The sequence below is a fragment of the Saimiri boliviensis genome, chromosome 6 (assembly GCF_048565385.1).
Source record: "Saimiri boliviensis isolate mSaiBol1 chromosome 6, mSaiBol1.pri, whole genome shotgun sequence".
In the NCBI taxonomy this organism is placed as follows: domain Eukaryota; kingdom Metazoa; phylum Chordata; class Mammalia; order Primates; family Cebidae; genus Saimiri; species Saimiri boliviensis.
In genome coordinates, this window is record NC_133454.1 from 54,207,029 (window position 1) to 54,229,521 (window position 22,493).

Sequence of the window (22,493 nt, forward strand, 5' to 3'; positions counted from 1 at the left end):
AGGCTCTTGCTGGCGTGGCTTAATGGGATAATTGGAGGCATTGAGCTCCACCTCCTTGCTGGCAGCCTGGCTTCCAGGAAGCAGCCATTAGAACCAGCTCCCTCCCCTACCTCTGATTGGACAAAGTGGTGCAGCATACACCCCTTGCCCAGCCCTGGAGGCTTTTTTTTTTTTTTTTTTTAACCACTGGGCCTCTGGTTCCTATGTTGGAAGGCCTTGATGTCCTATTAGACTAGGAGGCCCTGGAACTTCTGGCCAGCTCTGCAACAGGCACCCACCATCTTCTTTGTGTAATATCCACCTGCCTGCCCCCCTTTTTTTTTTTTTTGAGATGGAGTCTCACTCTGTCACCTAGGCTGGAGTGCAGTGGCCAGATTTTGGCTCACTGCAACCTCTGCCTCCTGGGTTCACGTGATTCTCCTGCCTCAGCCTCCTGAGTAGCTGGGAATACAGCCTGCCACCACACCCAGCTAATTTTTTATTTTTGGGGGAAACAGTGTTTCACCATGTTGTCCAGGCTGGTCTTGAACTCCTGACCTCAGGTGTTCCGCCTGCTTTGGCCTCCCAAAGTGCTAGGATTACAGACGTGAGCCACCGCGCCCAGCCTTTTGTTTTTTTTTTTGAGACAGTCTTGCTGTGCCACCCAGGCAGGAGTGCAGTGATGTGATCTCAGCTCACTGCAACTTCCCGGGTTCAAGCAATTCTTGTGCCTGAGCCTCCTGAGTAGCTGGGATTATAGACATGTGCCACTGACGGCTATGCAACCTTAGCCACATACCCAGCTAATTTATCTTTTTTTTTTTTTTTTTTTTTTTTTTTTTTTTTGAGACGGAGTTTCGCTCTTGTTACCCAGGCTGGAGTGCAATGGCGTGATCTCGGCTCACCGCAACCTCTGCCTCCTGGGTTCAGGCAATTCTCCTGCCTCAGCCTCCTGAGTAGCTGGGATTACAGGCACGCGCCACCATGCCCAGCTAATTTTTTGTATTTTTAGTAGAGACCGGGTTTCACCATGTTGACCAGGATGGTCTCGATCTCTCGACCTCTTGATCCACCTGCCTCGGGCTCCCAAAGTGCTCGGATTGCAGGTGTGAGCCACTGTGCTTGGTCCACCTGCTCTTCTTGAGGAGGGATATAGGATGTTGGGGAAACCAAGGCAGGGAGGAGTCTAGTCTTGGGGTGAATCGACAACAATAGGCTTAGAAGTTTCTGGCATTGTTGTTAACTGGCCACAGGCAGGAAGGCCCTGCCAATTCCCTTTATTTACAGAAGGAAAAACTGAGGACAAGTTATGTGGCTAAGGTTGCGTAGCGGTCAGTGGCAGAGCTAGTTGGTGCCAGAACCCAGATCTCCTGGCTTCTTCTCCAGAGCCTTTTTAGCCTCACTGTGCTAGGAGGAGGTGGGCTAGTGCCCTGGCTCTTATGCATATGCAGCTCCCCAAAGTCAAAGACCTTTGTACTTCCCTCCAGCAGAGTCAGAAAGTCTGGTGAATGGGAACCATACCCCACAGCCTGCAACACGGGGACCCTCAGCCTGTGCCAGCCACAGTTCCCTGGTGAGCTCTATTGAGAAGGACCTGCAAGAGATCATGGACTCACTGGTGCTAGAGGAGCCTGGAGCTGCTGGCAAGAAGCCTGCCGCAACCTCTCCACTGTCGCCGATGGCTAATGGTGGGCGCTACCTGCTGTCCCCCCCAACCAGTCCCGGTGCCATGTCTGTGGGCTCCAGCTATGAGAACACCTCTCCAGCCTTCTCTCCACTCTCCTCACCAGCCAGCAGTGGAAGCTGTGCCAGTCACTCACCTAGTGGGCAAGAGCCAGGACCTTCAGTGCCCCCACTGGTGCCTGCCCGTTCCTCTAGTTACCATCTGGCCCTGCAGCCCCCACAGTCCCGCCCAAGTGGTGCTCGCTCTGAGAGTCCTCGGCTGAGCAGGAAAGCAGGCCATGAGAGGCCTCCCAGCCCTGGCCTCCGGGGTCTGCTGACAGACAGCCCTGCCGCTACTGTCTTGGCAGAGGCCCGGAGAGCCACTGAGAGCCCCCGGCTGGGTGGGCAGCTGCCTGTGGTGGCCATCAGCCTGAGTGAATACCCAGCTTCTGGTGCTCGCAGTCAACCCACCAGCATTCCTGGCAGCCTCAAGTTCCAGCCTCCAGTCCCTGCTCCCCGAAACAAGATTGGCACACTCCAGGACCGCCCTCCCAGCCCTTTCCGTGAGCCTCCAGGCAGTGAGCGGGTGCTAACAACCAGCCCCTCACGCCAACTGGTGGGCCGAACATTTTCAGATGGGTTAGCCACCCGTACCCTGCAGCCTCCTGAGAGCCCCCGCCTGAGCCGGCGGGGCCTGGACAGTATGCGAGAACTACCCCCCTTAAGCCCATCTCTGTCCCGACGAGCTCTCTCCCCACTGCCCACCCGGACCACCCCAGATCCCAAGCTAAGCAGGGAAGTAGCAGAGAGTCCTCGGCCCCGGCGCTGGGGAGCCCATGGGGCCTCACCAGAGGACTTCTCCCTGACGCTGGGGCCACGGGGCCGTAGGACACGGAGCCCCTCACCCACACTGGGTGAGTCTCTGGCACCCCGAAAGGGCAGCTTCAGTGGCAGGCTGAGCCCAGCCTACAGTCTGGGCTCTCTTACTGGGGCATCACCCTGCCAGAGTCCGTGTGTCCAAAGGAAGCTCTCCAGTGGGGACTTGCGGGTGCCTGTCACAAGGGAGCGGAAAAATAGCATCACAGAGATCAGTGACAATGAGGACGACCTCCTGGAGTACCACCGGCGACAGCGCCAAGAACGGCTCCGGGAGCAGGAGATGGAGAGGCTGGTGAGCAGGTGCCAGGGAAGCTGCCACTGTCTGTGACAGGTTCTCTGCCAGGGCTTGAGCAGGCCAGCTAGCAGATTGGGAGGGGCCCTCAAACAGGGCTTGGGTTTCTCAAGGTTCCCCACCTTCGGGATGCACTTTAGTGATCAGTATCTTTTGGTTCTGGTGCCCTGAAGAAGAAGTTTCTTTGAAATTCCTAAGACTTTATTTTAAATTCTTGCTAATTTTGTGTTTATTCAACATAGCATTTTTTTGTTGTTGTTGAGATGGAGTTTCACTCTTGTTACCCAGGCTGGAGTGCAATGGCACGATCTCGGCTTACCGCAACCTCCGCCTCCTGGGTGCAGGCAATTTTCCTGCCTCAGCCTCCTGAGTAGCTGGGATTACAGGCACGCGCCACCATGCCCAGCTAATTTTTTGTATTTTTAGTAGAGACGGGGTTTCACCATGTTGACCAGGATGGTCTCGATCTCTTGACCTCGTGGTCCACTTGCCTCGGCCTCCCAAAGTGCTGGGATTACAGGCGTGAGCACCGTGCCTGGCCCCATAGCATTTGTTTTAATGTATAAATTAAATCTTACATTGTTTGCTCAAGTACGGTGAAGCTCTAGGAAAACATACCTGTGGAGTTTTCCTAGGTATGTTTTGGCATCCCTAGGAAATTGTATGGCAGGCACAGCCTCCCCGAACTCCTCCATATGGTAAGTCCTCACACCTCCCAGTTTGAGAAGCAGGTGATGGTGATGAGTAGGCTGAAGCTCAGAAAGCGGAATGGATTTATCCAAGGTCACACAGCAAGTTCTGGCAGAGCTGGAATTGGAACCCAGGTCTTCTTCTGTCTATCTGACTCTTTCTGAGACTTGTTCTTTTTTTTTTTTTTTTTTTTCTTTTGAGACAGGGTCTCAGTCTGTCTGCCAGGCTGGAGGGCAGTGGTGCAATCTTGGCTCACTGCAACCTCCACCTCCTGGGTTCAAGTGATTATCCTGTCTCAGCCTCTCTAGTAGCTGAGACTACAGGCATGTGCCACCACGCCTGGCTAATGTTCTATTTTTAGTAGAGACGGGGTTTCACCATGTTAGCCAGGATGGTCTCAATCTCCTGACCTCATGATCCACTGCCTTGGCCTCCCAAAGTGCTGGGATTACAGGTGTGAGCCACTGTGCCCGGCTGAGACTTGTTCTTTAGAAAAGCCCCTTGTCCTTCTTTGTTGCTGCTCTTTGGCCTCTCTCTGGGCACTCTGCAAGTGTCCAGAAGTGGGCAGGTGATTGGGAGCTTTTCGCCCTGGCCCAGGCAGTATCATCTGGGAGTGTGGGTGTCAGGGAAGAGGGACGGAGCAGGATAGACAACCATAGCCTGACCGTTAGCCAGCCTGTGTCATTGTGACTATGTGTCTGTATGCATGCATGTGGGTGCGTGCAGGGGCCGGGTGTGGCTCTGGGCAGCTGTCCTGGAGATGGCATCTGAACTGGGTGGGGGCCAGGATTCCCCAGATAGCTCAGGGAGCTTACGGGGTTCTGGCTGGTGTGTACACGCTCGAGCCCATGTACAGCAGAATGGATTTGGCTCTCTATCCCTTGCAAGCAGAACAGGGTTCCTTGGGAGGTGGGCAGGAACCCAGGGATTGGTTTGAGGAGGAGAACCAGAACTGATGAGAATCATAACTGAAGTGTCTGGAGATGCTTTTGGAAGAGGTTGGGGCAGTTTTGGATGAGGGTATAGGATTGTGTGTTTGTGTTGGATGGGGGTGAGATGAGGTGGGATCCTGTTTTTGCTACATTTTCTGTTCACTGTTTTTGCATTGGTCTAGATGAGAATGCATGGCCATTCTAAGCTGGGGTCTCATCCTGGAGAGGGGGCAGTGAGCCTGGCACAAGCAGAGGAGCAGGCACAGCCTCCCCCAACTCCTCCATCTGTCTCCGCACCCCCATTCCCACACATAAGCACATACCTTACCACCAGTCCTGACCTGCCCCACCTGCCACTTTAAGTCTTGAAGGCTGCCTGCCCTGCCCCTCCCACCTCAACCAGTCTGCTTATCTGGGTACTGGAGCAGGGGTGGAGGCACTGGCCGAGCCTCCTGGGTGCTGAGGCTCTGTTCCTGGTTTTTTTTTTGCCATGGAACTGGGCAAGCAACAGGAGGAAAGCTGGGTAAGTGTATGAGAACACCTCTCCAGCCTTCTCTCCACTTCCTGTGGTTTGGGTTCATGGCCAAAATCATAAGTGGTGAGAGACTCTTGAGGAGATCGAGAGACCCTAAAGAGCCATGGGAGCCTCACAAGCCAGTCTTCAGGCATATAGGTAGGCCTGCAGAAGAGGGCAATGAAGATCAGGAATGTGATTGTAGCATTCCTTCTTTACCTCCTAGGCCCCTGAGAGGTGACTGTATCTGGGTGGGTGTGTATGTGGAGGGGGGTGGATTAAGTGGTAGGGCCCCAGGAGTACTCATTCATGGGCTTGGGCATTTAAGGACTGGCAGTAACCCATTCTGCTGATAAACAGCCAAGGGCTGCCTGAGTGTAACTTGGAGCTGAGGTGGGGACAAAGAGGGCTGTGTCCTCGGTCCGCCTCTTCTCCATGTGGGTCTGTGGCTGGGTATCAGGTCCCTGTGGGCTCGTGAGTCTGTTTTCCAGCCCTGTCTGTCTGCAGAGGTGCCCACCTGTCTGTGTGCTACACTGTGTTTTTCTGTGAGTGTGCATCAGTGTGCATTTGTGCATGTCAGGGCTGGTGTCTTTGTACCTGCCTGTTAATGCAGGGCCAGTGCACATGTTGTATCTTTGTGTGCCTGTGCATCAGCACTGGTGTGTCAGGGTGTCCTTCTGTCTGTAAATCTGTGTGTACCTGTGTCAGCACGAGCACCTGAGTTTATCTGTGTCTCATTGTGGTCTGTAGTCTGCTTAAAAGTGTGTTTCCATATGTGTTTGGTGTGTTCCTGTGCGTCCATGAGGAAGCCCTGTCCTGGGGTAGATTGAAAAAAGAAAGGAACAGGAAGACGGAAGGGGCTGGCCCAGAAGTGGGCAGGAAGAACCAGGCTGTTGTGCCACGTGAGCAGGTGGCACAACAGCCTGGTTCTTCCTGCCCACTTCTGGAGCACCCTGTTTCCCTCTGCCTCCCCCAGATCTTGGGGTCAGGTCTCTCCTGACTTGACACTGGTGCCCTAGCCCCCAGTAACCCTGCTCTCCTGACAGGAGGCTCTACCAGGGCTCAGCCTCCTCCCCTTCATGTCCTGCTCTGTCCATCCTCCCCAGGAACGCCAGCGCCTGGAGACCATCCTGAACCTGTGTGCCGAATACACCCGGGTTGATGGGGGACCTGAGGCTGAGGAGCTTCCCAGCATTGGGGAGGCCACTGCAGCATTGGCACTGGCAGGCCGAAGGCCCTCACGAGGTCTTGCAGGAGCCTCTGGGCGGAGCAGCGAGGAGCCTGGAGTTGCCACCCAACGCCTATGGGAGAGTATGGAGCGCTCAGATGAGGAAAATCTCAAGGAGGAGTGCAGCAGCACTGAGAGCACCCAGCAGGAGGTGAGGTGGAGGGGTGGGCAGGACAAAGAAGCTGAAGTTGGGCCTGCTTGGGGCAGAGGAGGCTGGGGTAGTGAATGCCAAGGTCCAGAGAGGGGAAGGATCAAATTTGGGAAGAGACAGAGAGCAGAGGTGCAGAAATGAGACAAGGAAGAGAAGGGAGGTGTTGATGAGTTTTCCAAGCTATAAATATGCTTTATGACCTGCCTTTCCTTGGGGCCCCACCCAGGCCTGGCACTCAGTGGTAAATCTTTATTCTCTTCAGCAGAGCCATTATTGCTCTCCTTAAAGGGAGAGGTAGCCTCCTGTCTCAGTCCAGTTATTCCTCAGCAAGTGACTGGAGGAATAGGCAACCCATTCTCTTAGTCTGATCCTAAAAGGCTCTAGGCTTCTAGGCTTCCTCAGTTGATGGCTTCCCTCCCCTCCAGCATGAAGATGCACCTAGTACCAAGCTCCAGGGAGAGGTGCTAGCCCTGGAAGAGGAGCGGGCTCAGGTGCTGGGACGCGTGGAGCAGCTTAAGGTCCGTGTGAAGGAGCTAGAGCAGCAGCTGCAGGAGTCAGCCCGAGAGGTGAGCATGAAGGCCCTAGCTGGACTCTTCCCTAGGCCAACTGAAGGCCCCAGAGAGGGGCCACAGTCAGCTGCTTTGACGGGGACCCTGGTGTCTTCCCCCAGGCCGAAATGGAGCGGGCACTGCTGCAGGGAGAGAGGGAGGCAGAGCGTTCACTCCTGCAGAAGGAGCAGAAGGCAGTGGACCAGCTGCAAGAGAAGCTGGTGGCCTTGGAGACAGGCATCCAGAAGGAGAGGGACAAGGTAACCAACACCTGGCCCTGCTTAGTGCTGGGTACCAGTGGCCTGGGAGAAAAGGAGAAATGTCTTCTCTGGGGCCCTGTACCTCTCACCTCATCAACCATTCTGCAGTACAAGTGGTCTCTCCAGGGACAGTGTGACTTGTCGTCCTCTGTGGAAGGTCCCAGCTTGGAGGGTACTGCCAGGGGCTGGTCTGGTGTCTGGGGTCTCCTCTGTCTGGGTCTGTGTGCTACCTCTGGGTGCCTGGGTGCCTGCCATCCCTGGCCCTTTGTGGCCCTTCTAGGAAGTGCCAAAGCCCCTTCTTGCGCAGTGAGCACAACCCAAGGGATTGACATTGGGGAGTGATTCAGGTTTGGGTCCCACCGTCTGGAGAACATTTCCCTCCAAGCATGCCACAAGTGCTTACGTTGTGATCTTTGGGAGATGGCCCTTGGGCCTCTGCTTCCCCGAGCCTTCAGAATCTGCAGCCTCCCTTTGCAGGTGATCCTTGCTCCTGCCCCTGCCCCTTTCAGATTTCGTGCCAGCCTGCAGGGGCTACTCCCAGATGCCCAACACCATGCCAAAAGCTCTGAAGTGGAGAGGGGTCATCTATTTCTGGATTTGACAGTATTTTTCCAAGAATTTAATTTTCCTTCTGGATTTTTTGAGTTTCTTCCTCCTACCCTCAATTTTGAGGATCTTAAAAATTCTTTGACTCTTTTTTTTTTGGAGCTTTGGCTCTGGCCCTCAAAACCACACTCCCAAATTCTGTGCCAAATTAACTCCATGCTTGCCAACTAGGCCTACACTAACGTTCCCTCTAATCACTGTCCTGGGCTCTGCATGCCCCTAACTGCCAGTGCCACCCAGGCAGGGCTGAGCCATGCCTACTTTTGCACTAACTCAATGGGTACCTCCGTGCCCTGGGCCTCTCCCCTCTAATGCTACCTCCTTCTTTTCTTGGTGTGGGACCCCAGAGTTTTGATCAGAAAGAATTTGGCAAGAATTAGCTCAACTTTACTCAAGGGGGCATTGGCAGAGGAGTATAAGGGTGGGGGAAATGCTTGGCTGTGGAGCTGCTCAGCCTGAAGAGTTCTTTCCATTGGAAATGCCTGGGCTGCTGTCTTAGGCTGCTGTCTAAGGACAGCACGAGATAACCCAAGGAAGCTTCCTGGCAGCTTCCCACACAGCAGAGCAGGCTGTTTGCCACCTATTCCCCTACCTGCCCTCTGGAGCCAAGGAGTAAAGAGGCCCAGTTGTGGACAAGGCCTTGGAGAGCTTGAACAGGACCTCTCTGCCAACATAGTGGCCACTCTTCCTAGCTTTCCACTGGGGCTTCCCAAATTCAGATACCCATCAGAGGTTGGTAATGGGTAGCCCCTACTCTTTCCTCTACCCCTGAGCCACCTATAGCACAGGATATTTTAAAGGCTGAGTCCAAGGATGGGGAAGTGCCTAGACTCCAGGAACTGGCCTGATCAGTCCTCCTCTCTGGGGATGGGTAGATGAGTGGGGTAGAGGGGTGGGAGTGGCTGGGTTCAGCACAGGGCCTTACTCCCAGGGATAAAGCTCAGCATTCCAGAAGGAACCTGCCTGACCTCATTTCCCACTGACCTGGAGTTTCTTGGAGGCCTGGACTTGCGCTTTCTCTCAGGGGAAGAGAGAAGTTATTTGAGGTTGTGGTAGTGAAGGTGGTGCTGATGGTGGTAGTGATGGCAGTGGTGTAGACGGTTCACTCAGCTTCCCTCCCCTGCCCCCAGCCCATGGCTCCACTCTGGCTTTGGAATCAGTAATCACAGTTTCTCCTCTGCCTGTCCTTTGAGGGGTGACTCACCAAACCCTCCCCTCGTCCCCTTTCCCGCCCTCAGAGGTGTCATCTCACCCCAGACAGAATCGTCCACCCCCTCTGTATCCACTCCTGGGACTCTTATTTCCATGGCAACGGCCCGAACTAATTGCAACCCTCATCCCTGAAGTTCAGCCTGCAGGGCCAACACTCCACCCCCACCCTGGGCAGGAGGGGTGGGAGGCCAAGGGGGTTGGCCTGGGGTCCCCTCTGCCGCACTGCCTTAACATCCTCAGCTCCTGATTCACCATCAACCGTGGATTTAACCCTCACCATCACTACCCTTTTTCCCTGGGTTAAATTTTGGTCTCCGGGCTGTGGTAGAAGGGGAGGGATGAGAGCTGGAGGCTCTGATTCTGTGATGCAGAACCAGCTTTGACTGGTTTGGAGAAAACAGAGGGCCTTTTCTCAGGACCTACCCAACAATTTCAGTTCTAGGGACTCAGGAGACCAAAATCTGTGCCCTGCCCCCACACCTCTGCCTATGTTACCCCATCCCCTGCACCTCCGAATGCTGTGTTACCCTTCAGCTCCTGGCCTCGGGCCCTCTCCCTCTTCACCTCTGTCCCTCCTCACCTTCCCTTTCTACTCTTTTCTTTCCCCTCTCCTGGTTATTCTCCTCTTTGATTCCAGGCTTTTTTTTCTCCTCTTTCAATCCCCGCTGCCGACCCCCTTTCTGTCCCGCCCTGGCCGCCCTCCCGCGCTCCCCTCCCGCCGCTGCCGGGCCGGAGTTGAGGAGTGTGTGTTCTGTTTCTCCCCTGTGCCCCGCCCTCTCCCTCGCCCTCCCGCCGACCAGGAGAGGGCGGAGCTGGCCGCGGGACGGAGGCACCTGGAGGCCCGCCAGGCGCTCTACGCCGAGCTCCAGACACAGCTCGATAACTGCCCCGAGTCAGTGCGGGAACAGTTACAGGAGCAGCTGAGAAGGGTCAGTTCCACCGCCCCCCCTCCCCCGGCCCCTGCGGGCCACGCCCCAGAAGGAAGAGAGGAGAGCGGTGGGACGGGACCGCCTGGCCCCTGGAGTACCTGCTGGACACCAGGGTCGGTGCTGCGGCTTGGAGGGAACCGGGAAGGTTGGGGGGTATCAGCGCTCCAGGCCGTGATGCCCCGCGAAAGAGCAAGGCCAAGTACAGCGGGAGTTGGGTGGAGGCAGGTTTCTTACCCAATTTCCCCGGGTCCAGCCCTGTACAACGCATGCCCCTGTGGCCTGGCCTTCCAGGCCCAGAGTGGCATTGCAAGCGCCACCCAACCCCCTTTGTCACTGTCGTTGAAGGAGGCAGAGGCCCTGGACACTGAGACAAAGCTCTTTGAGGACCTGGAGTTCCAGCAGTTGGAGCGGGAGAGCCGCGTGGAGGAGGAGCGCGAGCTGGCCGGCCAGGGGCTGCTCCGGAGCAAGGCTGAGCTGCTCCGCAGCATCGCCAAGAGGAAGGTGTGCCCCCCACCCCCCACCCCCCGTTCCCTGCTGCGTGCTGTTGGAGGCCAGTGACCTGGGTTTGAATCGCAATGACCTTACAAGAGTTAACTTCACCTTTCGTACCTGGGTTTCCTTGTATGTAAAATGAGAATTAGAACAGGCTGTTGTGAGAATTAAACAAGATGTAAAGACAAAATAGGATGTGATTGTTGTAAGCACTCGGTGAAGGATAGCTATTACGGTATTATTAAGCTCTGACTCCTCTCAGTCTTCCAGTGGAAAATGGATTATGCTCTCATTCAGAGCTTGGGACTGGCCTGGCAGGAAGGTGAAAGATGAAGGAGGCAGCTGGCCCCTGTGCTTGCAGAGCTCTTGTCTGGTGGGAGTGCTGGGACACAGAAAGATTTGAGATCTGGATATTAGAGCCGGTTAGGAGCCCGAGATAGGGCATTCATTTGGTTTCCAGCCATGGCTCAGCCCTGCCTTGGCTGAGCTATAAAACAAGGGGATTGGGCATTGTGGCCTGGCTGGCTCTGACACGCTAAAGACTGTGATGGTCTGCTCCTGCTCTCGGCCAGACCACAGGATGGTGGGGCAGGTGCCTGTGTGTCAGGGTGGGGTGTAAAGCTGGGAGGAGGTATGTGTTAGTAAGGGCTGGGAAAAGGTGAGGGAGGGGACTGGAGAGGATGGCTCAAGCAGCTTCCATTCTTATGGCTGAAGCTTGTGCTGTGCACACGCAGGCATGCACGTGCATTTTTCCTGGCTAGAGTGAATGCAGGGGAAGTGAGGGTGGTGAGACTGAGGAGGGGTGTCTAAAATTGGCTTAGGGGATTTGCTGGCTAGCCTGGGTTTGGTGGTAAGTGGGGAGCTGCTGGACCTTCCTTCAGTCTAGGTCCTATGCTGCTCTCCGTGATATAAGGCTGACTGATGAAAGGCAGGAAGAAAATTGACATACTTAAGCACATGGGTGTGTGTCAGGCACCCTGCTGGGAGCCTTCCTGAGATTACTTCATGCTGTCCTTAGGATGGTACCACAAGGCAAGTGCTGTTCTCCCCATTTTATAGACAAGGAAACTAGGAGTAGGAGAAGCTACATATTTTGCCCAAAACCTCCCATTATATAAGTTTCAGAGTTAGAATTGGAACCCAGGCCTGCTGGCCCAAATCACATGTTCCTTCCACTGTACTGCACTGAGGCTAGGGGCGGACACTTCTCTAGCCTCTCCCTCTTTCTTTCTGGAGGGAATGCAGTAGGGAATTGTAGATCAGCTAATCTCATCCGTTTGGGGCTCTGGTGGGTATAAGCTCCAGGGAGTTTGGGAGGGCTTGGCAGTAGTGGATTCCTCTTCCCAGACCCATCCTGGCTCCTGGGAAACTGGAGCTCAGCCCCTGGTACCTGGGGTGTCACATTCTTCCCCATGCTCCTCCTTAGGAATCTTGTCCAGCTTTCATCCCCAGACCCTAGTGTCCCACCTTAGGCTCTGTCTGCCCTGGTGCCCTGTGTTCCCCTGCCCTTTCCACTCTTACTCATAGTGGCTCAGGGTACTGCCCTGGGACTCCAATAGATGTTTCTAATCCTTGTTGTACCACTTAGCTGTTTAAGAGATCTTAGCTCCTAAATATGTTGGTGTTCTCACCTGTAAAGTGGGTATAAAGGCAGCTGCCTCATAAGGGAATGTATTAAATGACATAACAAATGAAAAACATTTAGCAGAATAACTGGCTCCTAATGGGTTCTTAGTAAATGGCAGCTCTTGCTGTGAGGATTACTGCCTAGCCTACTTTGTTGTTGTTGTTGATTTTGAGACAGAGTCTCACTCTTGTAACCCAGTTTAGAGTGCAATGGCTTGATCTCAGCTCACTGCAACCTCCACCTCCTGGATTCAAGTGATTTTCTTGCCTCAGCCTCTCAAGTAGCTGGGATTACAGGTGCCCCCTACCACACCTGGCTAATTTTTGTACTTTTAGTAGAGACAGGGTTTCACCATGTTGGCCAGGCTGGTCTCGAACTCCTAACCTGAAGTGATCCAGCCTCCTTGACCTTCCAAATGCTAGGATTACAGGCATGGGCCACCGCACCTGGCCAGCCTACTTTGGTCTTCTCTTAGACTGACCCAGGTTTAGGACATCCTTCTTTAACTTTTCCTGTCCCATGACTTGCTCCTAAGGGTAGTAGTTTAAAGCCGCCTTCTTCAGGAAGCCCTCCTGGGATTAACCCAGCCCATTTTTCCCGTTCCTCATCCTTTCCCCTTACTTACTATCTTTTTATTGCCTTTTGGCACATGATTGTTGAGCCAGGACTGGGCTAAAAGCCCTACTGGGGTATAAAGACAGAAAATATATGAGTTCTGCTATGGATCTTACATTTGGGGCAGTGTGGTGGTGGTGATAACAGATATATTCACAGATAACAATAATAAAGGCAGATGGTGATACAGGGTAATGTGAACATATAGGAAGGAACAAAGAAATTGAGTGGCATCAAGGAAGACTTTGGAGAGAAGGTAGCATTTGGTCTGGTCTTAGATGATAAGTAATCTTCTCTACCTATAGAGAAGGTTGGGACAGCTCCTTTGGCCTAAGGAAGCAATATAAGAAAGGCCTGAGAGTTTACAGCCACACAGCTGAGTGTACAGTGTGGCTGAGCTAAGAGGACGTGGAGGCAGTAGGAGGGAGGGGAGCTGCAAAGCGTGGAACCAGTTTGGGAGCCCTGAGTGCCTGGTAAGGAGTTTGTGCTTTATCCTGTGGGTAATGAGGAGTCACTGAAAGATTGTAAGGTGAGGCGTGATCTGACCTTACTTGTGAATTTTTAAAAAATTATTCAGGTAATATTTTTTTTAGAAAGTAATTTTTCTTTTTAGAAAAATTAGAAAATTCAGATAAGATAACACACCTCAAAGTCATCTTAGGAAGATATTTGTGACAGTGTGGAGTGGATCAGGAAGTTGACAGTGGAAGTAGAGGCTGGTGAGAAGGTCCAGGCCAGGGAAGCAGAGGGCCTGGATTTGGGTGGTGGCAAGTGGGGTTGGGATGGGGGAATAGGGCAGATGGAGTGTCTCCAGACTTTGGGATCCATTAGCCGTGGGGTAAGGGAAGGGAGATTTGAGGATCTGGGTGGTATGCCTAATACAGGGTCATTGGTCAAGGGTGGGAGGGAGGTGCGAGAGAAGGAGCCTACATGGCAGCCTGAGTTTTCTTAGGGTAAGCTGAAGCCAAGCGGAAGAGCCGGTTGATCCTCTTCACTTGAGCCTTGAATCTCTGGGCAGGGGAACCAGCCAGTTCTCACATTGGGCTCAGCCCTGTCTCCCCAGGGCCTGACCAACCACCCCATCTCCTCTAGGAGCGCCTGGCCGTCCTCGACAGTCAGGCCGGGCAGATCCGGGCTCAGGCTGTGCAAGAGTCGGAACGCCTGGCCCGGGACAAGAATGCTTCCTTACAGCTGCTGCAAAAGGTAGTGCCCCTTGGGTTGGGCTGAGGGATTTGGAGTAGGGTAAGCGGGAGGGGAGTGCAGAAGGGCTGGGGTGCAAATGTGCTGGGGTGGAGCACGGGGCCCCCCTCACACAGTCTCCTGGCTCCCACTCCTCTTTGACACTCTGCCACTCTGGGCTTCCAGGAGAAGGAGAAACTGACTATGCTGGAAAGGAGATACCACTCACTCACAGGGGGCAGGCCTTTCCCGAAGACCACATCGACCCTCAAAGAGGTATCATGATTGAGTTAGTCCCAGCTTCAGGCCCAAGGGGTGTCCCAGCAGGCTCTGAGTAACATATGGCACTTTCACCCCAATGGCTGAGGTCGTGTGGGGGCATCTTCCTGAATGGGAGAGATTTGAGGAGGAATGGCCCCAGGCTCCGGGGTTTGACCTTCCGTGGCTACCAGCTACCTCATTTAGTTGCCTTTTGGGTTCCCAGGAGCCCACTGATTTCACTGTTTTTGGTGGCTGAATATATGTGGGGACTCTGGGGCCTGTGTTGGGTGGGCAGACAGCTCAGAGGTTTGGTAGCGGCTGGGCTGGATGGACTCACCTTGAAGGGGACCATAGAGATCTAGGGGTGCTGATGCTGGGGCTCCTGGGCTTCAGTCCTGAGTTAGGCCTTTGTCTCAGAAGAGGACATTGGGGCCCCATAAATGGTTCTTCCCCAGGTCTGTATGTCTGGTGAGTGAGTTCCAAATAGAACATATCTGGTTTACCAACATCTTTCCCTCCCTCCCTGCCTCGTTACACAAACAATTTAGGCCTGGGGTGGGGAGCTGGGTTGAGTGTGAAGGATGCAGCCCTCACCATGTCCCCTCTCTGTAGGCTGAGCTGCTCATCTCCGAGTCCTCAGACATGGGGCTGGGGACTAAGGCTCTGGGCCTTTTCCCAGGGTCTTTTCAGGCTGGGGCCTCCTCTGTCTCTTTAATCCCACCTGTGTCCACTCTTCTCTGCCCCAAAGCACAAGAGGTAATCACAGCTAACTGCGTGCTCTGCTTTGCCCACTGCCTGCCTGGCTGCCCGCTGAGCCCCTGCCTACAGCTCCTTCCAGGGTCTAGCTGAAGGGCATGTGGTGATAATTTCCTGGCTGGCCAGCGTTTGGGAGAGTGTGTGTGAGCGTGCCATGCTGCCATTCCATAGAGTGCCTGGGCAGCCCATTGAATTGCATATGAATTTGCCTATATGCTGCATGCCAATCATCAGTTCTCACAACATACTGGGCCCTCGGGCTCATTTTCCTTTTCCATGACCCCAGAGGACAGCCTGGTTCTAGAGCTAGGCCTGAATGGGCCCCTTGGGTAGGGCAGGCTTATGATCCTGTGCTTTGATTTGGCATGCATTGTGGAGGTCTACCATGTTCCCAGCACCCAGATAAACTCAGTTTCTAAGGACAGGTGATGAACACGACAGTCGCTGTTCTCCCAACCCACAGTTGAATGTGTTGGCCTCTTTCCATGGAGGACTTACCTTGGGCAGTGGGCCTATTTTTCTGCCAGGCTTTTAGCTGTTCCTTGCTAAGGCCCTGGTGTTGTCTCTACCTTCCCTCACCTGTTTCTAGCTCCTGCCTGGGCTGATGGGGTGTGAGGGGGCCCTGGGGAATGGTATGACTGTTGTTCAGTGCTGCATGTGTGTACCCCACTGGGGATGCCCAGGTTGTTGGAGACAGGTGGGGTCTCTGGGAGCTGGGTTCTGATCCTCAGTGAACCTTAGACGGCGTTCTGTGGGCTTCTTTGCCCACCCGCAGCCCAGGGCGAATTAAGACATGGGCCTTCAGGGTCTGCCTGGGCCAGGACTGGATGCCAAGGTGGCTCCAAAAGTGGAGGGCAGGAGGAGCCTTCAGACAGTTGATTCTGCTGCCCTTTTCTGTTCTCCGTCACTCCCTGCAGCCATCTATGGGCATAGTAGGTATCCCACTCCTGCCTTGGATTTTGTATTGACATGGAGTGACAGCCCTGTGGCCTGGCATGGAGTTTGGGGTGTTGGGCACCTTGTTGAACCCGCTTAACCCCTTCTTTGCCCATCCCTACCCCTTTCACTGGGTACCCCAGGAATATGTGACCCTGGCAGAAGTTTTCCAGCTGTGTTCCCGCTTGGACCCCTATGCTTCTGTCACCTCCCCCAGTGTGCTCGCCCAGCCCCTGCCTGACAGTGAGGTACCAGCCATCAAGTGTTCCCACCAATGCCCAAGGACCTCTTTATGGATGACCTAGATTCCCCTTTGGGCCTGGGTGGGGCTGGAGGGACGGAGGGTCTATCTTTGACAGTGCAGTGAGGGAGAAGGGCAGCCTGCACAACAGGAGGTTGGGAGTGGTTTCTTTTCTTCCCTGGGGCCTTGGGAGCTTTCTTTAGCTCCTACGGTCTGGGGAGGGGCAGGCCTTCTGCTTTAGGATGAGGGCATTGAGTTGAGAGGACTCTGGCTCTTTTAGGCTGCAGGCTCTCTACTTCCTGCCCTTTCCCTACCTCCCCCTGTGGGTAGGGCCATCTCATGTGTTCTATTCCCATTAACCTCTTATATTCCCTCCTGCGTCTGGCCTTGCCCCAAGTACGTGATGCTTGAGCAGCTAAAGGTGATGCGGGGCACCTCGCCCATGCCCCCAGCCCCTGTGCCAGACCTTCCTCCCTGGGCCTCCGCCTCCCGGGACCTGGTTCCCACCACCTGCCTTCCTCCCATGCTGCCCTCCTCCTCCGCTTCCATCACGCCTTCACCCAAGGTTGGTGGTCTGTGAGTTCTTGCTACCCCCCCCCCCCACCCAACATGACTGGTGTGCTCCATGTGTGTTTTACCCCTGCTCACCTGGCCTCTTGGCTCTGGGCCAGCCCAAAGGGAGTGCCCAGTGCCTGCAAGCTCTGTCCGGTGGCTGGTTTCATTGTAGCACATGTCTATGGTCTGGAAGTTGTACCCTGACTGTTTCTCTTTGCCCTTAGTACATTCAGGGCAACTATTGTCTCACTGTTTTTCTCTTCTTTTTCTTGATGTTCTCCTTTCTCCCTTCCTTCCTTCCCTTCTTCCTTCACCTTCCTGTCCATTTCCCTGATCCGGCCTTCCTTTAACCTTCCCCTTCCTTCTTCCTCTTCTTTCTTCTTTCTCCCTTCTCCTGCCTTTTCTTTCCCCTTTATTTCCTGGCCATTCCTCTCCATCTTTCCTTCCTCTCCTGTCCCTTTTTCCCCTTCCCATTCCCACCTCCAGATGGAGAAGCTGCTGCTCCCTGCTGTAGACTTAGAGCAGTGGTACCAGGAGCTGATGGCCGGGCTGGGGACTGGCCCTGCTGCAGCCTCCCCTCACTCTTCTCCCCCGCCTCTGCCTGCCAAAGCTTCCCATCAGCTGCAGGTAACCCCTCCACAGCCCGTCCAACCCCAGCCTTTGCACCTGTTCACTCTGATACCTGCTGCCAATCCATCAGCCACACAGTAGCACCTTGAGCAGAGGCGTCAGCCCAGCAAGGGCAATGAGGGCGTTTCTGGTCCCTGAGAGGGTCACTCCATGGGCAACCATCCTGGCATGTGGACAACCAGAGGGCCAGCCTCCTGAGTCTAAAGCTATCTGATGAGTGTCTAGTAGAAGTGGGTTCTGGAGCTGTGATCAGTTTGGGATCTGTTTGGTGCCCTGTGCTAAGCCAGGCTGTGGGTCTGGCCTATGCTTGGCAGCCCCACACCCAGAGCTTCTCACCCAATCTGGGGACCTGACATGCTCTTGGGCCGGTTGCAACTGGACCTAGTGTGTCCTGGGAGAACTGCCAGTATTTTGCTGTCCTGGTCTCTCCAGGGGTTACACTTGGAAGCAGAAAAGAAGGGGCAAAGACTCTGAAGTGAAGCCCAAGTCTCCTGGGGGTTGCCATGGAAGATGTGGGTCTATCTGAAACTGCAGCAAGCAACTGACCATGGAGTGGGAAAGGGGGCTGGGATAGTCTTCCGCTCAGGTTTCCCTCACTGACCTGCTGCAGTGCCTAAGATTTACCATTTAAGATCATACCTTGAATGAAGGCACTGCATCTGTAAGACTGACCTCAGCTAAAATGTCAGGTTTCCCTGGGGAGGAGTTTGATCATATAATACTTGTACTGTGTACCCCACTGGTTAGACGCTTTAACATGTTTTGATTCTCTTAATCATCACCATTGGCCTTTGAGGTAAATGAACTCTTATTTTAAAGATGAAACACTGGGGCCTGGAGAAGATAGGTAATCTCTCCAAGGCCACACAGCTAGGAAGCAGCAGAGCTGTTGCCAAGTCAGGGTTTGTGACTCTAAAGGCCATGTTCACTGCATGCTGGTGCTTCAGGGGAGTCTGGCGATTATTTAGTCTAGTCCTACCCACTTCTTTTGCAGATAAGGAAGTCAAGGCCCAGAGTAGGGAGGTGTGTGGCCCAAAGTCCCACAGCCTGTTAGTGGCTGAGCTAGGACTAGAGGGAACTCAGCTTCTGGTTGGTCTCCTGCACCTGCCTGACTGACGTTAAATCCTTGCATAGGTCTGTTTACAGCTCTTTTCTTAGACCCAGGGTCGGGCTAGGGATTGGCCCAGGGAAGAGCAGCCTGGAAAGGAGAATTGCCAGGTGCCAATAGCATCTGGCCATTGGGCTGGCTCAGGAGGCTCAACCTGGTTGTCAGAGCCAGAAGGCCTCAGAGGCCTGGTGCCAGGGCGGTACTTCAGATCACAGCCAGACGAGGTGACATGGGGGAGGTGGCCCATGGGGGAGCCAGAAGTCACTGGGCACTATCTTTTCTCTCCAGGTCTACCGCTCCAAGATGGATGGCGAGGCCACCAGCCCCCTTCCCCGGACGCGGAGTGGCCCACTCCCCTCCTCCTCTGGCTCATCCTCCTCCTCCTCCCAGCTCAGCGTGGCTACCTTGGGACGTAGCCCCTCCCCAAAGGTCTGAGGACAGTGGGTGGGGCTGCACATGTGGCAGGGGGAGACTGCCATGCTGGGGAGAGGCCAAGACCACCCATAAAAGCCTTGGGAATGGGGCTGAGGACCTTCTGAGCCCAGGTCCAAATGCTCCATTCTTCTGCAGAGTGCTCTACTCACCCAAAATGGCACGGGCAGTCTTCCTCGAAACCTGGCAGCCACGCTCCAGGACATCGAGACCAAGCGCCAGCTAGCTCTGCAGCAGAAGGGTGAGTGACTGCACCGCCAGCCCACCTGCTCTCCTGAGGGGACCTTCCTCCATGCTCACACCTTTCACCAGATGTTTTTCCTTTCAGTGGGATCTAGGCAAGAGCAGAAAGGATTTAGATTGGGTACCTAAAGAAGAGCTTCTGGGATATTTATCAAAAGCCTTCAGGGCAGGAGACTAAGGGTCTAGGGGGCTGTGACGTCTTTCCTAGAGAACCTAGCCAATAAAGGAGGTGCCTGTGGACCTGAGTTGGGTTAGACATTGCCCTCTCTGGAGGCAGGGGATGGATTTGATGACTTCTAGAAATGGTTGCCTGAGATACTCTGGGGACCCAAGGGTCCTTGTTGCTTGTGTGCAATTTGGTTGTTTTGAAAGCCCATGTCTGTGCCTCTCTCTCCTCTTACCCCCTCTGTGTCTCTACCGTACCCTCTGCCCGGGGTCCCCTACGCCAGTCGAGTCGCTTCCTGCCGAGCCCCTTCCAACCGACGAACCAGCAGGTAGAACGTTGGTCCTGGAGGGCATTGCTTTGGCCAGACAGCCCCTGCCCTGGCATCAGCATGATGTGTCCTGCCCAGGCCCCCCTGCCTGCAGGCAGGTCCCAGGCTGAGCTGGGTTGGGGTATCCGCTGGCCTCACCCCTCTAGCTGGCCTCTCTTCTGCCTCAGCTGTGCTCTCCCATGTCTCCCCTGCCTTCTTTCCTGCTTTTGTTGCTTTTGCTTCTGCATCGCAGGGGGGTCTGCACTGGCACTGTGGGTGCTCATGGGGTTTCTGCCATCTCTTCCTTCTCCCTTCTCCAGCAGGCAGGGTGGGTGCATGTTTTCTGCTGAGACCTACTTAGGCCTTGGTTGTGAGCTGGAGCCAGCTGGCTGTCATGCTGCCTGGGCACTACTTGGGTAGGTCTGGTGTCCTGTGTGGACTCAGGATGCGAAAGAGCACTGAAGCCAGACTGTGTGGCTGTGGCCGGTTGTGCAGGCAACTGAAGCATTGGCAGAGCAACCAGACCTGGAGCTGCAGGGGCCTTAGGGACGCTGCAGGGAGAGGGGGCTGCTGTGTTAACCTCTCCCTGCTCGCCCCTCCCTCTGTCTGTGGTGCTACCAGTGGCCTTCTCCTTAGCTGCATGGGGAGCCTACCGTGACTCCCACCTGTCTCTCCTGCAGGACAACAAGTGATTGAGGAGCAACGGCGGCGACTGGCCGAACTGAAGCAGAAAGCGGCAGCTGAGGCACAGTGCCAGTGGGATGCCCTGCACGGGGCAGCGCCCTTCCCAGCAGGCCCCTCGGGCTTCCCCCCTCTCATGCACCACTCTATCCTACACCACCTGCCTGCTGGGCGGGAGCGTGGGGAGGAGAGTGAGCACGCCTATGATACGCTGAGTCTGGAGAGCTCTGACAGCATGGAGACCAGCATCTCCACTGGGGGCAACTCGGCCTGCTCCCCTGACAACATGTCCAGGTACCTCTTAGGCCCGGGCCCACTGCCTCCCTCAGCCACCTCCTCAGCTCCTTGATGCACCTCCTCTTCCTCTTCTGTCTGCAGTATGAGTGGTCTGGACATGGGGAAGATCGAGGAGATGGAGAAGATGCTGAAAGAGGCTCACGCAGAGAAGAGCCGGCTCATGGAGTCAAGGGTGAGTCTGACCTGGATTGAGAAGGCAGAAGGTGATGGGCACAGAGCTGCCTGCTGCCTGTCTAGGGCCTGTGCTGCACCCCAAGCCCTTCCACCCACATGAGCTTTGCAACATTCCCTTGGGGTAGAAAATGTTTTAAAAGGTTGTTTTCCTCAAATGGGCATAGGGAGGCTTGGTGAGATTACAGCTTCATGGCTCTTAGGAACAGAGAAGGCAGCACGGTGATCATTCTCCAACCAAGAATTTCTTGTGTGGAAACATCCAGTTTTTGCACGTTTGCTTCTTAGACTTTTTGGCAACTACAGGGATTTTGATTCCTGTCTACCTGCATGGCAGGCCATTCCTCTTGGGGCTGATTAGGAAAAGCAGGAACTGTGGCTGAAGTATAGACCAGAAGAGGAGACAGATGTCCAAGGCAGAGTAGAGGTGTTGGCTGGGGAGCTCTGGGAGCAGAGAGGGCTGACAGCTCCTTCATGTGGCGTGGAGCTGGGATTCAGCAAAGAGGGACCTGTGGTTTATCCTGGGCATAGGCAGGCTGATTAAATATGTGCCTAGGAAGGAAGATCAATAAAGGATCTGCAGAAGCTGTGCTGTGTCCACCATTCGAGGTACTCTGCATATTTGAGATGAGAGTGGGATGCAGGGAGTAGGGTCAGCAGTTTGAGGGATTTAATAAAAAACAGATACTGACAGTTTGAATGGAGGACCAACCAGAAAAGAATGCCTCCTATCTTATTTATGTCTAAATATGGCAAATGTCTAAGCAGCTCCCAGCAAATGTGGGGAAAGGACATTCTGCTGAATTTTGAGCTGGGAAGAAATGGTAAATGGGAGTTAATGGTATAAGAGGTCTTTATCAGTAACTAAGACATATAAAGCATCACTGACATGCTCTGTATTTAATTATTTGTTTTAATGACTTCTAAAATCCTTTCATAGTGGCATTTTTTTTTTTTTTTTTTTTTTCTGAGACAGAGTTTCACTCTTGTTACCCAGGCTGGAGTGCAATGGCGCGATCTCGGCTCACTGCAACCTCCGCCTCCTGGGTTCAGGTGGTTCTCCTGCCTCAGCCTCCTGAGTAGCTGGGATTACAGGCACGTGCCACCATGTCCAGCTGATTTTTTTTTTGTATTTTTAGTAGAGACAGGGTTTCACCATGTTGACCAGGATGGTCTTGATCTCTTTACCTCGTGATCCACCCGCCTCGGCCTCCCAAAGTGCTGGGATTACAGGCTTGAGCCACCGCACCCGGCCTATAGTGGCTTTTATAAGTTCACTTCTGACCTTAGTCTCTAGTCACTTTTTTCCCATAAAGTGTGAAGTTCAACAACAAATGTTTCCAATTTGGAGTTTCAAAGGCCTTCAGTTAGTGATTGGGAAAGGACCATTGAATATATTAGTTGTCAAAAAAACTTGTTTAGATAACATATGTTCTGAGAATTCAGATACAATTGTAAGAACCCCATTTATTTTTTGAGTGCTTTCCTACTGGAATCAGTGATGGGCATTTATATATATGATCTAATTTCATTTGCACTATAATTCCAGGAATGGGCATTCTTAACTTCATTTCACAGATGAGACAACTGAGGCTTACAAAGTTTAAATGGCCGGCTGCAATGGCTCATGCCTGTAATCCCAGCTCCTTGGGAGGCTGAGGCAGGAGAATTGCTTGAACCCGGGAGGCAGAGATTACAGTGAGCCGAGATCACGCCATTGCACTCCAACCTGGGCAACAGAGTGAGACTCGATCTCAAAAAAAAAAAAAAGTTTAAATAATTTTATCAGGGTTACAGAGCCCATAGTGGTAGCAGGGCCAGGGTTTGAAGCCAGGACAGTCATGATTTAAAGCATTTATCTTTAACCAGCCAGGGCTCTTGGAGTGGGTGGGCTTTGAAAATGTTGCCTCCTCA

At 53.9% G+C, this 22,493-nt stretch overlaps 1 protein-coding gene across 16 annotated transcripts in view; it reads left to right on the top strand.

Moving 5' to 3' along the window:
* The window catches only part of PHLDB1 (pleckstrin homology like domain family B member 1), a 52,797-nt gene that overhangs the window by 20,125 nt on the left and 10,179 nt on the right, over nucleotides 1-22,493 (top strand). For 4 of the 16 annotated variants that reach the window (XM_074400693.1, XM_074400694.1, XM_039470380.2 and 1 more), the window contains 16 exons: nucleotides 1,467-2,812; nucleotides 6,055-6,327; nucleotides 6,753-6,893; nucleotides 6,998-7,135; nucleotides 9,754-9,882; nucleotides 10,228-10,383; nucleotides 13,709-13,819; nucleotides 13,982-14,071; nucleotides 14,669-14,812; nucleotides 16,387-16,554; nucleotides 17,031-17,171; nucleotides 18,571-18,711; nucleotides 18,853-18,955; nucleotides 19,407-19,451; nucleotides 20,111-20,405; nucleotides 20,490-20,580. In XM_074400693.1, the coding sequence (XP_074256794.1) occupies nucleotides 1,467-2,812; nucleotides 6,055-6,327; nucleotides 6,753-6,893; nucleotides 6,998-7,135; nucleotides 9,754-9,882; nucleotides 10,228-10,383; nucleotides 13,709-13,819; nucleotides 13,982-14,071; nucleotides 14,669-14,812; nucleotides 16,387-16,554; nucleotides 17,031-17,171; nucleotides 18,571-18,711; nucleotides 18,853-18,955; nucleotides 19,407-19,451; nucleotides 20,111-20,405; nucleotides 20,490-20,580 (3,512 nt within the window). The remainder of the gene's footprint in view (nucleotides 1-1,466; nucleotides 2,813-6,054; nucleotides 6,328-6,752; nucleotides 6,894-6,997; nucleotides 7,136-9,753; nucleotides 9,883-10,227; nucleotides 10,384-13,708; nucleotides 13,820-13,981; nucleotides 14,072-14,668; nucleotides 14,813-16,386; nucleotides 16,555-17,030; nucleotides 17,172-18,570; nucleotides 18,712-18,852; nucleotides 18,956-19,406; nucleotides 19,452-20,110; nucleotides 20,406-20,489; nucleotides 20,581-22,493) is intronic. The other 12 variants (XM_074400690.1, XM_074400691.1, XM_039470384.2 and 9 more) reach the window with 12 other exon arrangements.